The sequence below is a fragment of the Rhinoraja longicauda genome, chromosome 3 (genome assembly GCF_053455715.1).
Source record: "Rhinoraja longicauda isolate Sanriku21f chromosome 3, sRhiLon1.1, whole genome shotgun sequence".
Classification (NCBI taxonomy): Eukaryota; Metazoa; Chordata; class Chondrichthyes; order Rajiformes; family Arhynchobatidae; genus Rhinoraja; species Rhinoraja longicauda.
The window spans coordinates 89731198-89745147 of record NC_135955.1 but is presented as its reverse complement, the minus strand read 5'-3'; the positions used below and the strand labels follow the sequence as shown (position 1 = coordinate 89745147).

Sequence of the window (13950 nt, the reverse complement as noted above, 5' to 3'; positions counted from 1 at the left end):
ATACTGTCCACTACAAGGAGCCTATAAGAGGCTGATTAATTTGTGCTTACCATTTACAGAAGAGATAAGGAAAATGAATCTATGCTATATATTTCCCTCTCCACATACCAAGCCATGGACTATTCCTAGGGTATCTGCTGTAAGAGGCGAGGACCAGCCATTCTTACATATGATGGAGTAATTACACACTCACCTCGTTTGTCGATTTTCGATCCACACCTTTTTCTACCAACGTTTTCAAAATGTTCAAGTGTCCGAACCAGGCAGCGAGGAGAAAGGCGTCCATCCCATGCTTCAAAGGACAACGGGAACATTTCCGTCACCAAAACCAACCACATACCACACCACAAATCTCCATCACCATTCCAAACCCAATGATTACAGAGAAAATGGAGTTACCGCTTGTTCCATCATGTTCATACTGTCTCTTGGTAACGTTTACTAATTATTCCCATTTATCTACTCTTTCGCCAATTTCCGGTGGGCTTCACTATGGCACTGGAGGAGGCCCATGACAGAAAGGTCAGACTGGGAGCGGGAGGGGGAGTTGAAGTGCTCAGCCACCGGAAGTTGAGCACTTCAACTCCCCCTCCCACTCCCAGTCTGACCTTTCTGTCATGGGCCTCCTCCAGTGCCATAGTGAGGCCCACCGGAAATTGGAGGAACTGCACCTCATATTTCGCTTGGGCAGCTTGCAGCCCAGCGGTATGAACATTGACTTCTCCAACTTTAGATAGTTCCTCTGTCCCTCTCTTCCCCCCCCACCCTTCCCAGTTCTCCCTCTAACTTCCTGTCTCCACCTATATCCTTCCTTTGTCCCGCCCCCCTGACATCAGTCTGAAGAAGGGTCTCGACCCGAAACGTCACCCATTCCTTCTCTCCTGAGATGCTGCCTGACCTGCTGAGTTACTCCAGCATTTTGTGAATAAACACCTTCGATTTGTACAAGCATCTGCAGTCATTTTCTTACACTATTTCGCTATATCGCTACAAGGCATGAATGGTTAATGGCACGTAATACCTTCCCAGAAGACTATTCCCCCATAAAACCATTGAGAAGAACATCATAAACAAATGAGAAGAACTATTTAATTCTACTGATTGTAAGCCTCATAGACACCTTCCCCTTAGCTAACCATGAACTAGTGTACACTTCCTTATCGTTGTCTGCTTTGATCTGTCGTTTTCATACCTTACCCATATCTCGAGACTCACTCTCCCCGACTCTAAATCTGAAGAAGAGTCTCAACCCGAAACATCACCCATTCCTTCTCTCCAAAGATGCTGCCTGTCCCACTGAGTTACTCCAGCAATGTGTGTCTATCTTCGGTGTAAACCAGCATTTGCAGTTCCTTCCTACACAGAACATTCTTAATATTGCACACTCACAGATAATACTCTTCACTAAGAGGGGCCTTTAAGAGGTTAATAATTCTGTGTTTCCCATTTACAGAAGGGATAAGGAAAATAAGCCTACGCTACATATTTTCCACATACCATATCAAGTTTATTTTCCATGGCCACACAAACTTTTCCTTTTGCAAATATTTACTCAATATGCTTTTGACAGTTATTGTAACTCGGTAACTTGGTATGTAAAGGAGATAGACACAAAAAGCTGGAGTAACTCAGCGGGTCAGACAGCATCTCTGGAGAAAAGGAATAGGTCTCGACCTGAAACTTCACCAATTCCTTTTCTCCAGAGACGCTGTCTGACCCGCTGAGTTACTCCAGCATTTTGTGTCTATCTTTTGTTTAAACCATCATCTGCAGTTCCTTCCTACACGGTATGTAAAGGAGTTTCCCCTTATCTCCCAATGTTTCTTTTGTGAACCATGGGCCACAGTTTAAGAATAAGGGGTAGGCCATTTAGAACGGAGATGAGGAAAAAAGTTTGAGAATGATCAGCCATGATCACATTGAATGGCGGTGCTGGCTCGAAGGGCCGAATGGCCTCCTCCTGCACCTATTGTCTATTTTGTGAAATAAATACCTTCGATTTGTACCAGCATCTGCAGTTATTTTCTTACATTACTCTCACTATAACATTCTGTTTCCCTTTATTTAGCCAATATTCTATGCATGTTGAGAAGCCGAGGCTGGACCCTCGGGCCCCAGGCCGGAGGTGGAGCCCGCGGCCATCGGTGCCTGGGTCGGTGGAGCCCGCGGCTGGGGCCGGGGTCGGCGCCACCGAGGCGTCCGGAGGGGACCCGGCAGCGATAGTGGAGAGGCCCGTGCGGCGGTCGAAGATGGCGCGGTCCGACGGACGAGGACGGACACGTGGAGCGAGAACGCCGCTGCCAGGGGAAGGAACAAAGGAGGACCCGGCGAGGGGGGACCGCCGTGAGGGATGGGGAGGGGGGGGGGAAGAACAATGGGGGACCTGGCGTGGGGGGGGGGGGGAGAACAATGGGGGACCTGGCGTAGGGGGGGGGGAATAACAATGGGGGACCTGGCGTGGGGGGGGGAAGAACAATGGGGGACCTGGCGTGGGGGGGGGGAAGAACAATGGGGGACCTGGCGTAGGGGGGGGGGGGGAATAACAATGGGGGACCTGGCGTGGGGGGGGGGGAAGAACAATGGGGGACCTGGCGTGGGGGGGGGGGGGATTTGTAACTTTGTCAGTGCCCTTTACCGGCGACTACTTGCAAGCAAAGAATTTCAGTGTGACAATAAAGTATTCGATTCAATTCAATTATGAAATGTCTTCAAAAGTACCTCCCTCATCAATTCATTTTATCAAAACCTCCATCAAGTGAGATTGGTACAATTTACCTTTAAGAAATCCAAGCTAGCTTTCTCGACTCAATCCACACGTGCAAAAGTGAACGATCATTCCGTGCCTGGTTTTCTCCAAGTTCATCAATGATACATTGGTATCATTTACTTCTTGTCACACAGGTCTGTGGGCTATTTTGTGTTAAAGATTTTTTAGATTGGAGATCATTTGAAATACAATGGGATTTGTTCTGGGGCATATAAAAGTCAGAGCCTCAACAAAAGTTACAGCGTCAGAGACCCAGGTTTGATCCTGACCATGGGTGTTGTCTGTACAGAGTTTGTACGCTCGCCCGCATGGGTTTTCTCCGGATGCTCCGGTTTCCTCTCACACTCCAAAGAAGTACATGTTTGTAGTTTAATTGACTTTGGTAAAAATTGTAAATTATCCCCAGTGTGCAGGGTGGTGTTAGTGTACAGGCATCACTGGTCGGCATGGATTCAGTGGGCCATTGGGCCTGTTTCTGCGCTGTATCTCTAAGCTAAACAAAACTAAACTACAATGCAAGAGAGACGATATTGCACCTTCTGCCCATCTCCACTGATTTTCAATATAAATATATATAAGAAATAATAACGTAATAAAAATGAACCGCAGGGACTGGTTTATACAAAAGATAGACACAAAGTGCTGGAGTAACTCAGCGGGTCAGGCAGCATCTCTGGAGAAAATGGATAGGTGGCGTTTTGGGTTGGAACCCTGTAAATAAAAAAAAGTCATGGAATGCTTCCATGATATCACTCGTTTACGAATCCCCGAGTCAAAATCACTCCGTGGAGTGTTTCTTCGCGGTTTTTTTCATCATTTCTTAACATCAAATTTCCTATGGACCGTATTACAATCATTTGGCAGCAGGAAGTCCACTGACCTTATCTTTGAGATCCACCCTGGCGTTGTGATTCAGAAGAAAGGCAACTGCATTTTCTTTCATGTTGGCAACAGCAAAATGCAGGGCTGTGCGATCCATCTGCTCCGAAACACACACCATGTTAAAGGCAACAAACTTAACTTGTGCTGTCATTATAATATTCTCACTGAAACATCCTTAATTGTGGAGAAGAGTCCAACTTTATTTAATAAGTCCAAGACACCTTCTTTTAATAGAATCATACAGCACAAAAACAGGCTTTTTCCCCCAATGTCCATGCCAACCAAGATGTCCCATCTTCGTTAGTCCCACCTGCCTGCACTTGGCCCATGTCCCTCTGAACCTTTCCCGTCCATGTACCTGCTGCACTGTAAGGAGTTTGTACGTTCTCCCCGTGACCTGCGTGGGTTTTCTCCGAGATCTTCGGTTTCCTCCCACACTCCAAAGACGTACAGGTATGTAGGTTAATTGGCTGGGTAAATGTAAAAATTGTCCCTAGTGGGTGTAGGATAGTGTTAATGTACGGGGATCACTGGGCGGCACGGACTTGGAGGGCCGAAAAGGCCTGTTTCCGGCTGTAGATATATGATATGATATGATAAATGTTGTGATAGTCCCTGCTTCAACTAGCTCTGGCCGCTCGTTCCATATATCCACCACCAACTGTGTGAAAAAGTTGCCCATCAGATTCGTCTTAAATCTTTCCCCTCTCACCTAAAATCTAGGTCCTGTGGTTCTTGATTCCACTTCCCTGGGTAAAAAGACTCTGAGCATTCACCCATTAGGTCATATGGGTCATAAGGAATAGGAGTAGAATTAGGCCATTCGGCCCATCAAGCCTACTCCGCCATTCAATCATGGCTGATCTATCTCTCCCTCCTAACCCCATTCTCCTGCCTTCTCCCCATAACATCTGACACCTGTACTAATCACGAATCTATCTATCTCTGCATTAAAAATATTCACCGACTTAGCCTCCACAGCCTTCTACGGCAGAGAGTTCCACAGATTCACCACCTTCTGACGAAATAAATCTCTCCTCTTCTCCTTCCTAAAACAACGTCCTTTAATTCTGAGGCTATGACCTCTAGTCCTAGACTCTCCCACTAGTGGAAACATCCTCTCCACATCCTCTCTATCCAAGCCTTTCACTATTTTGCACGTTTCAATTAGGTCATTCTTCTAAACTCCAGCGAGCACAGGCCCAGTGCCGACAAACGCTCATCATAGGTTCCTGGGATCATTCTTGTAAACCTCCTCTGGACCGTCTCCAAAGCCAGCACATCCATCCTCAGATATGGTGCCCAAAATTGCTCACCCTATCTATTCCCATCATGATCTGATAACCCTTTAACCTCCTGTGCTCCAAAGAATAAAGTCCTAACCTGCCCAATCTCTCCCTGTAGCTCAGGCCCTCTAGTCCAGGCAATATCCCGGTAAATCTTTTTTAAACTCTTTCCAAATTAATGATAGCCTTCCTATTGCAGGATGTTCAAAGTTGCACACAATACTCTAAATGCAGATTCACCAATGTCTTGTACAACTGTAACATAACATCCTAATTTCTATATTCAATATATGTAGGAAGGAACTGCTGATGCTGGTTTACACCAAAGAAAAACACAAAATGCTGGAGTAACTCAATGTGTCAGTACACTGGTAATCTGTGTACCCTGGCAAGACAAAGGAGATAGTGAACAACTTTCGGAAGTGAAGCAGTACACAGATACCAGTGTACATTGATGGTGCTAAAGTAGAGATGGGTGAAAGCTTCATGCTCACAGGAGTAAATATCACCAGCAACTTGTACTGGACCAGCCATATTGATGCAATGGCCAAGAAAGCACACCAACCTCCTCAGAAGGCTTAGGAAGTTTGGCGTGTCCCCAACAACTCTCACCAACTTCTACAGATGCACCGTGGAAAGCATTTTATCGGGATGCATCACAGCATGGTTTAGGGACAGCTCCATCCAAGACCACAAGAAATTGGAGAGAATTGTGGACACAGCCCAGACCATCACACAAACCAACCTCCTTTCAGGTTACATGGAGGAAAGAGGTCCTTCTGCAGTTGTACAGGGCCCTAGTGAGACCGCACCTGGAGTACTGTGTGCAGTTTTGGTCTCCAAATTTGAGGAAGGATATTCTTGCTATTGAGGGCGTGCAGCGTAGGTTTACTAGGTTAATTCCCGGAATGGTGGGACTGTCATATGTTGAAAGACTGGAGCGACTAGGCTTGTATACACTGGAATATAGAAGGATGAGAGGGGATCTTATCGAAACGTATAAGATTATTAAGGGGTTGGACACGTTAGAGGCAGGAAACATGTTCCCAATGTTGGGGGAGTCCAGAACAAGGGGCCACAGTTTAAGAATAAGGGGTAGGCCATTTAGAACAGAGATGAGGAAAAACTTTTTTAGTCAGAGAGTTGTGAATCTGTGGAATTCTCTGCCTCAGAGGGCAGTGGAGGCCAATTCTCTGAATACATTCAAGAGAGAGCTAGATAGAGCTCTTAAGGATAGCGGAGTCAGGGGGTATGGGGAGAAGGCAGGAACGGGGTACTGATTGAGAATGATCAGCCATGATCACATTGAATGGCGGTGCTGGCTCGAAGGGCCAAATAGCCTCCTCCTGCACCTATTTTCTATGTTTCTATGATGTGTGGTGCGTTATTTTTTACACAGAGGGTGGTGGGGGTCTGGATTGCATTGCCAGGGGAGGTGCTGGAGGTAGATGTGATAATAACATTCAAGAGGCTTTTGGAAAGGCACATGAAAGTGCAGGGAATAAAAGGATATGGATTAAGTACAGGCAGATGAGATCGGTTTAACTTGGTACCATGTTTAACACAAGCATAGTTGCTGTGCCATCCGGTCCTTTGTTCTGTGTTGTACTTGCCTGTCCTTATCTGGTACCATCAACGATTCAACCTTGGCAGGCCCATAAAACGCGTGTATTGTGACGCACTGTCTAACACTCCTCCCCATAACTCATGCAGGGGAAGTTGGCACAAACCCACAGGTTTCAGCAGAAAACATGCAAGCAGCCAGACAGTGCCCACAGGATGAGTCGTTTGGAAGAGAATGTTATTGCAGTCATTGTCAGACCACTGTGGAACTAGTGAATGGGTCTGGATTATAACCCGCTGAAACATCATTTCTTGCTCACTTTCCACTTCCTCCTCGTCCAACATTGTTTTTGGCTTACACCATGCAGATGGTTGAAACACCTTAACACACCACGACAATTCCTTTGTGTCTTTCTCCCTCCAGATACCCTCCGAGGCACACTACTTGGCTAAGCCCCATCCCATTCTGGGGAGGAAGAAGACACTAGTTCACACGTTCACAAGTTATAGGAGCAGAATTAGGCCATTCGGCCCATCGAGTCTACTCCGCCTTTCAATCATGGCTGTTCTCTGCCTCCTAATCCCATTTTCCTGCCTTCTCCCCATAACATCATAAGAGAGAGCTAGATAGAGCTCTTAAGGATAGCAGAGTCAGGGGGTATGGGGAGAAGGCAGGAACGGGGTACTGATTGAGAATGATCAGCCATGATCACATTGAATGGCGGTGCTGGCTAGAAGGGCCGAATGGCCTACTCCTGCACCTATTGTCTATTATCTATTGTCTATTGTCTATAACCCTTGACACCCATTCCTAATCTAGAATTTGTCTATCTTTGCCTTAAAAATATCCACTGACTTGGCCTCCACAGCCCTCTGTGGCAATGAGTTCCAATGATTAACTACCCTCTGACTAAAGGAGTTCCTCCTCACATCCTTTCTAAAGGAGACCATACACTGAGGAGACACAAGAAGTTGCAGGTACCTGAATATTGAGCAAAGAACAAAGTGCTGGAGGAACTCAGCAAGTCAGGCAGCTTCCAATAGGAGCTCAGAAATTGGGAAGAGTGATGGAAAGGTAGATATTAGGACCAGTAAGTCTCAAAGGAAGGACAGGCATGGAGTGGTGAAGCAATATAGCGATGCTGATGGACTGAAGTGTGCTTGTTTCAATGCAGGGAGTATTGTGGAGAAAGCAGATGAAGTTAGACTCTGGATCAGTGCTTGGTTCAGTGTTCAGTTTGGTTTATCGTCATGTGTACCTAGGTACGGTGAAAAGCTTTTCGTTGCACGCTAACCAGTCAGCAGAAAGACAATACATGGTTACAATCAATCCATTTACAGTGCACAGATACATGATAAATGGGACTCGGATGTTGCGGCCAATGTGGACATGTGTTTGCGAGAGGGACATGATTGGCAGCTCAATGTTCCAGGGTTTCCATGTTTCAGATGTGATCGAGAGGGAAGCAAAAGAAGTGGAGGAGATGCCTCAGGGAGACTGTCATGGTGGCACTCAGAGAGGAAATACTGGAGGGATCATCCACCGAGGTGACATGGGGTAGAGCTCTGAAATAAGAACGGTGCAAGCATTCTAATGAGATTGAACTAAAGGCCCGATAATATCAAGCGTGAGATGCATGATGGGTGCCTAGGGTGATGGAGGAACTGAAGGAAATCCACATTAGGCAGGAAATGGTTTTGGGTAGACTGATGGGACTGAAGGCTGATAAATCCCCAGGGCCTGATGGTCTGCATCCCAGGGTACTTAAGGAGGTGGCTCTAGAAATAGTGGAAGCATTGGAGATCATTTTTCAATGTTCTATAGATTCAGGATCAGTTCCTGTGGATTGGAGGATAGCAAATGTTATCCCACTTTTTAAGAAAGGAGGGAGAGAGAAAACGGGTAATTATAGACCAGTTAGTCTGACATCAGTGGTGGGGAAGATGCTGGAGTCAATTATAAAAGACGAAATTGCTGAGCATTTGGATAGCAGTAACAGGATCATTCCGAGTCAGCATGGATTTACGAAGGGGAAATTATGCTTGACAAATCTTCTGGAATTTTTTGAGGATGTAACTAGGAAAATTAACAGGGGAGAGTCAGTGGATGTGGTGTACCTCGACTTTCAGAAAGCCTTCGACAAGGTCCCACATAGGAGATTAGTGGGCAAAATTAGAGCACATGGTATTGGGGGTAGGGTACTGACATGGATAGAAAATTGGTTGACAGACAGAAAGCAAAGAGTGGGGATAAATGGGTCCCTTTCGGAATGGCAGGCAGTGACCAGTGGGGTACCGCAAGGTTCGGTGCTGGGACCCCAGCTATTTACGATATACATTAATGACTTAGATGAAGGGACTAAAAGTACCATTAGCAAATTTGCAGATGATACTAAGCTGGGGGGTAGTGTGAATTGTGTGGAAGATGCAATAAGGCTGCAGGGTGACTTGGACAGGTTGTGTGAGTGGGCGGATACATGGCAGATGCAATTTAATGTAGATAAGTGTGAGGTTATTCACTTTGGAAGTAAGAATAGAAAGGCAGATTATTATCTGAATGGTGTCAAGTTAGGAAGAGGGGATGTTCAACGAGATCTGGGTGTCCTAGTGCATCAGTCACTGAAAGGAAGCATGCAGGTACAGCAGGCAGTGAAGAAAGCCAATGGAATGTTGGCCTTCATAACAAGAGGAGTTGAGTATAGGAGCAAAGAGGTCCTTCTGCAGTTGTACAGGGCCCTAGTGAGACCGCACCTGGAGTACTGTGTGCAGTTTTGGTCTCCAAATTTGAGGAAGGATATTCTTGCTATTGAGGGCGTGCAGCGTAGGTTTACTAGGTTAATTCCCGGAATGGCGGGACTATCATATGTTGAAAGACTGGAGCGACTAGGCTTGTATACACTGGAATTTAGAAGGATGAGAGGAGATCTTATCAAAACGTATAAGATTATAAAGGGGTTGGACACGTTAGAAGCAGGAAACATGTTCCCAATGTTGGGGAAGTCCAGAACAAGGGGCCACAGTTTAAGAATAAGGGGTAGGCCATTTCGAACTGAGATGAGGAAAAACTTTTTCAGTCAGAGAGTTGTGAATCTGTGGAATTCTCTGCCTCAGAAGGCAGTGGAGGCCAATTCTCTGAATGCATTCAAGAGAGAGCTAGATAGAGCTCTTAAGGATAGCGGAGTGAGGGGGTATGGGGAGAAGGCAGGAACGGGGTACTGATTGAGAGTGATCAGCCATGATCGCATTGAATGGCGGTGCTGGCTCGAAGGGCTGAATGGCCTCCTCCTGCACCTATTGTCTATTGTCTATTCAAGAGAGAGTTAGATTTAGCTCTTAGGGCTAATGGGATCAAGGGATATGGGGAGAAAGCAGGAACGGAGTACTGATTTTGGATGATCAGCCATGATCACATTGAATGGCGGTGCTGACTCGAAAGGCCTTCACCTATTTTCTATGTTTCTATGGAGATACATTATTGTAAGCAGATTACCAAAAGATGCCAAGGCAACAGGGGTGACTTTAACTTGGGCAATATTGACTGGGACTTGCTCAATGCCAAGGGCTTTGATGAGTCAGAATTTGTGCGGTGCGCCAAAGAGGGTTTCTTGAAACAGCACTTGCGCAGTCCAACCCAAAAAGGAAGCATACTGGACCTGTTTTGGGGAAATTACCCTGCCCAGGTTTGGTTTAGTTTAGTTTAGTTTATAGATACAGCACGGAAACAGGCCCTTCGGCCCACCGAGTCCTCACCGACCAGCGATCCCCACACATTAACACTATCCTACACACACTAGGGACAATTTACACTTACACCAAGCCAATTTATCTACATACCTGTACGTCTTTGGAGTGTGGGAGGAAACCGAAGATCTCGGCGAAAACCCACTCGATTACGGGGAGAACGTACAAACTGCGTACAGACAGCACCTGTAGTCAGGATCGAATGTATGCATGCAAACCAGCCCTGTGGCCCACCAAGCTCTTGCCGACCATTGATCGTCCGCTCACACTAGTTCTATGTTATCCCACTTTCTCATCCACTCCCTATACTCTAGGGGCAATTTTACACAGGCCAATTAACCTGCAAATCCTCACGTCTTTGGGATGTGGGAGGAAACCGGAGCACCTGGAGGAATAACATGTGGTCACAGGGTGCAAACTCTGTACAGGCAGCAGCCGAGGTCAGGATCGAACCCGGGTCTCTGGTGCTGTGAGGCACAGCTCCACCAGCTGCGCCACCGTGCCACTGCAATGTGTCGTTGCAAGTGTTCAAATACAAAATTCGGTGTGATCTGGAAAGAGCACCTATATCATTGGTTCAAGAGATGCTACTTTAACATCTACCAAATTCCCACAGACGGCCTTGATCTTGTAATGGCGGATATTCTTGGAGCGTTGACCAGTTTATCATAAGTGATAGGAGTAGAACTAGGCCATTCGGCCCATCAAATCTACTCTGCCATTCAATCATGACTGATCTATCTCTCCCTCCTTACCCCATTCTCCTGCCTTCTCTCCATAACCTCTGACACCCGTACTAATCAATAGTCTATCTATCTCTGCCTTAAATATATCCACTGACTTGGCCTCCACAGCCTTCTGTGGCAAAGAATTCCACAGATTCACCACCCTCTGACTAAAGAAATTCCTCCTAATCTCCTTCCTAAAAGAACGTCCTTTAATTCTGACCTCTAGTCCTAGACTCTCCCATCCGTGGACACATCCTCTCCACATCCAATCTATTCATGTCTTATGTAAAGACACAAAGTATTGCACAAAGTGCTGGAGTAACTCTGCGGACCAGGCAGCATCTCTGGACAACATGGGTAGGGGACATTTTGGACCCGAAACGTCACCTATCCATGTTCTCCAGAGATGCTGCTTGACCCACAGAGTTACTCCAGCACTTTGTGTCTATTTTCGTAAACCAACATCTGCAGTTCCTAGTTTCTGCACAAAGTATTGCATTCTTTATTGTGCGCAAGGCAGTAATATGGGTCGTTGGTGCTGTTCAGATCTTTTTATCCCATGCTTGACTCATGTTGCCTGCTAATTACATATCTAAATCAATGCATGGGAGATAAAGTTCAACATTGCACAAGAACTGACGTCACACAACTCCACCACTAGAAACTGCATTCTGCACTATCTATATACTAAAACTCTCGTTTGTTTGTTTGTTTGTTCCTGAACTACAGCCAAAACGGTACACGATAGCGCGACAATTTTAGGCCCACCTTACTCCCCGTCGTCCCTTTGGTGCTAATGGAAGAAGTTTAATTGAAATCGGTTGTTATATTTTTAACGTTATTCACATTTGAAAGTTTAAATCGATCTCCTAGGGAGGGAGGGCGGATGGAGGGAGGGGGGAGGATAAGGGTGGGTTGAGTGGGATGGAGTGGGGGGGAGGGGGAGGGGGGGTGGAGGGATGGGGAAGGGATGGGGGATGGGGAGGAGGGATGGGGAGGAGGGGAGGAGAGGTTTAGGCCCAACGGGTCCACTTGGTCTAGTTATGCAATAAAGCCCTAATTCTTTATAACAAGATAATTATATATAGTACATAAAATTGTTTAACTTTTAGCTGACAAGCAACACAAAATACAAGCTGTATAATATTTGATTAATCCTACTCATTTTAATATCAAAAGTTATTTGAAGCTGAATGGATTTGTTTGAGCTAATAATGACGTACAGGTATGTAGGTTAATTGGCTGGGTAAATGTAAAAATTGTCCCTAGTGGGTGTAGGATAGTGTTAATGTACGGGGATCGCTGGGCGGCACGGACTTGGAGGGCCGAAAAGGCCTGTTTCCGGCTGTATATATATGATATGATATGATATGATATGATGAATCAATGGTACCCGTCCTTTGATGGGTGGGGATTAGTACTGTTCAGCAGACCATGAGTTTGATGCTGTTGATTGAGAGCTTGGATTTCAAATTTAGTTTAGTTTAGAGATACGGCATGGAAACAGGCCCTTCAGGCCACCGAGTCCACATCGACCAGCGATCCCCGCACATTAACACTATCCTACAACACTTGGGACAATTTATACATACACCAAGCTAATTAACCTACAAACCTGGACGTCTTTGGAGTGTGGGAGGAAACCGAGGATCTCAGAGAAAACCCACACAGGTCACGGGGAGAACATATAAACTCCGTAGTCGGGTTCGAACCTGGGTCTCCGGCGCTGCATTCGCTGCCTGACCCGCTGGGTTACTCCAGCATTTTGTGTCCATCTTCAGCCGAGTAGGTTGGTAAATTGATCTCCACCGCTTCTATTCTGAAGATGAAGCTTTTCACTCTACAAGTTTACTACTAGAAGGGTGGCACAGCGGTAGAGTTGCTGCCTCACAGCGCCAGAGACCCAGGTTCAATCCTGACTAAGGGTGCTGTCTGTATGGAGTTAGTACATTCTCCCCGTGACCTGCATGCGTTTTCTCTGGGAGCTCCGGTTCCGTCCAGCGGTGCTGGCTCGATGGGCCGAATGGCTTAATTCTGCACCTATTTTCTATGTTTCCAGGTTTGTAGGTTAATTGGCTTCTGTAAATTGCCCCTGTAAAATGTCCCTAGTTTGTAGAACAGAGCTAATGTACGGGTAATAGCTGGGCAGTGAGGATGTAGAGATTGATTGATTCTTGATTATTAAGGATGCCAAACGTTACGAGGAGAAGGCAGGAAAATGGGATTGAGAGGGAAAAATAGATTAGCCATGATTGAATGGCAGAGTAGACTCAATGGGCTGAATGGCCTCATTGTGCTCCTACGTCTTATGGTCTTTTCATCTGCCGGCCTATGTCTTAACACTCCCTCCCTCACTTGGCACCCCCTCCTCTCCTGGTTCTACCTATGTATGGCTCTCATCCTTTAGTTTAGTTTGGTTTAGTTTTAGTTTAGAGATACAATGCGGAAACAGGCCATTCGGCCCACTGAGCCCGCACCGACCAGCGATCCCTGCACATTAACATTACTCTACACACACTTGGAACATTAAAAAAAAACATTTACACATTTATACCAAGCCAATTAACCCACAAACCTGTGTGTCTTTGGAGTGTGGGAGGAAACCAAAAGATCTCGGAGAAAACCCACGCAGATCACTGGGAGAACGTACAAACTCCGTTAGACAAGCACCCCTTAGTCGGGATGGAACCCGGATCTCTGGCGCTGCAAGGCAGCAACTCTACCGTTGCAACACCGTGCCACCTCCTTCTATACTCTCAGTCCTTATGCAAGGTCTTGAACGGATACCATCGGTCAACCATCCCTTTGCCTCAACAAATGCTGCTAAACCTCCTGTCTTCTTCCATCAGCTTATTTTTCGCTCCAGATTCCAGCATCAGCATTCTCTCCTGCCTGATTAGATTTTAAGGGCAACTGCAAACAAGTTGTGATTTGAAAGAAATTATTCACTAGTGCAAAATAAAAGCATTTCACTGTGCAGTTG

At 46.1% G+C, this 13950-nt stretch overlaps 1 protein-coding gene across 1 annotated transcript in view; it reads right to left on the bottom strand.

The window, feature by feature from the left end:
- The window catches only part of LOC144592269 (ankyrin repeat and death domain-containing protein 1A-like), a 79825-nt gene that overhangs the window by 40861 nt on the left and 25014 nt on the right, over nt 1–13950 (bottom strand). Inside the window, exons 3-4 of the mRNA XM_078396797.1 lie at nt 3648–3746; nt 194–292 (exon numbers count right to left, since the gene is read on the bottom strand). Coding sequence (XP_078252923.1) covers nt 194–292; nt 3648–3746 — 198 coding nt within the window. The remainder of the gene's footprint in view (nt 1–193; nt 293–3647; nt 3747–13950) is intronic.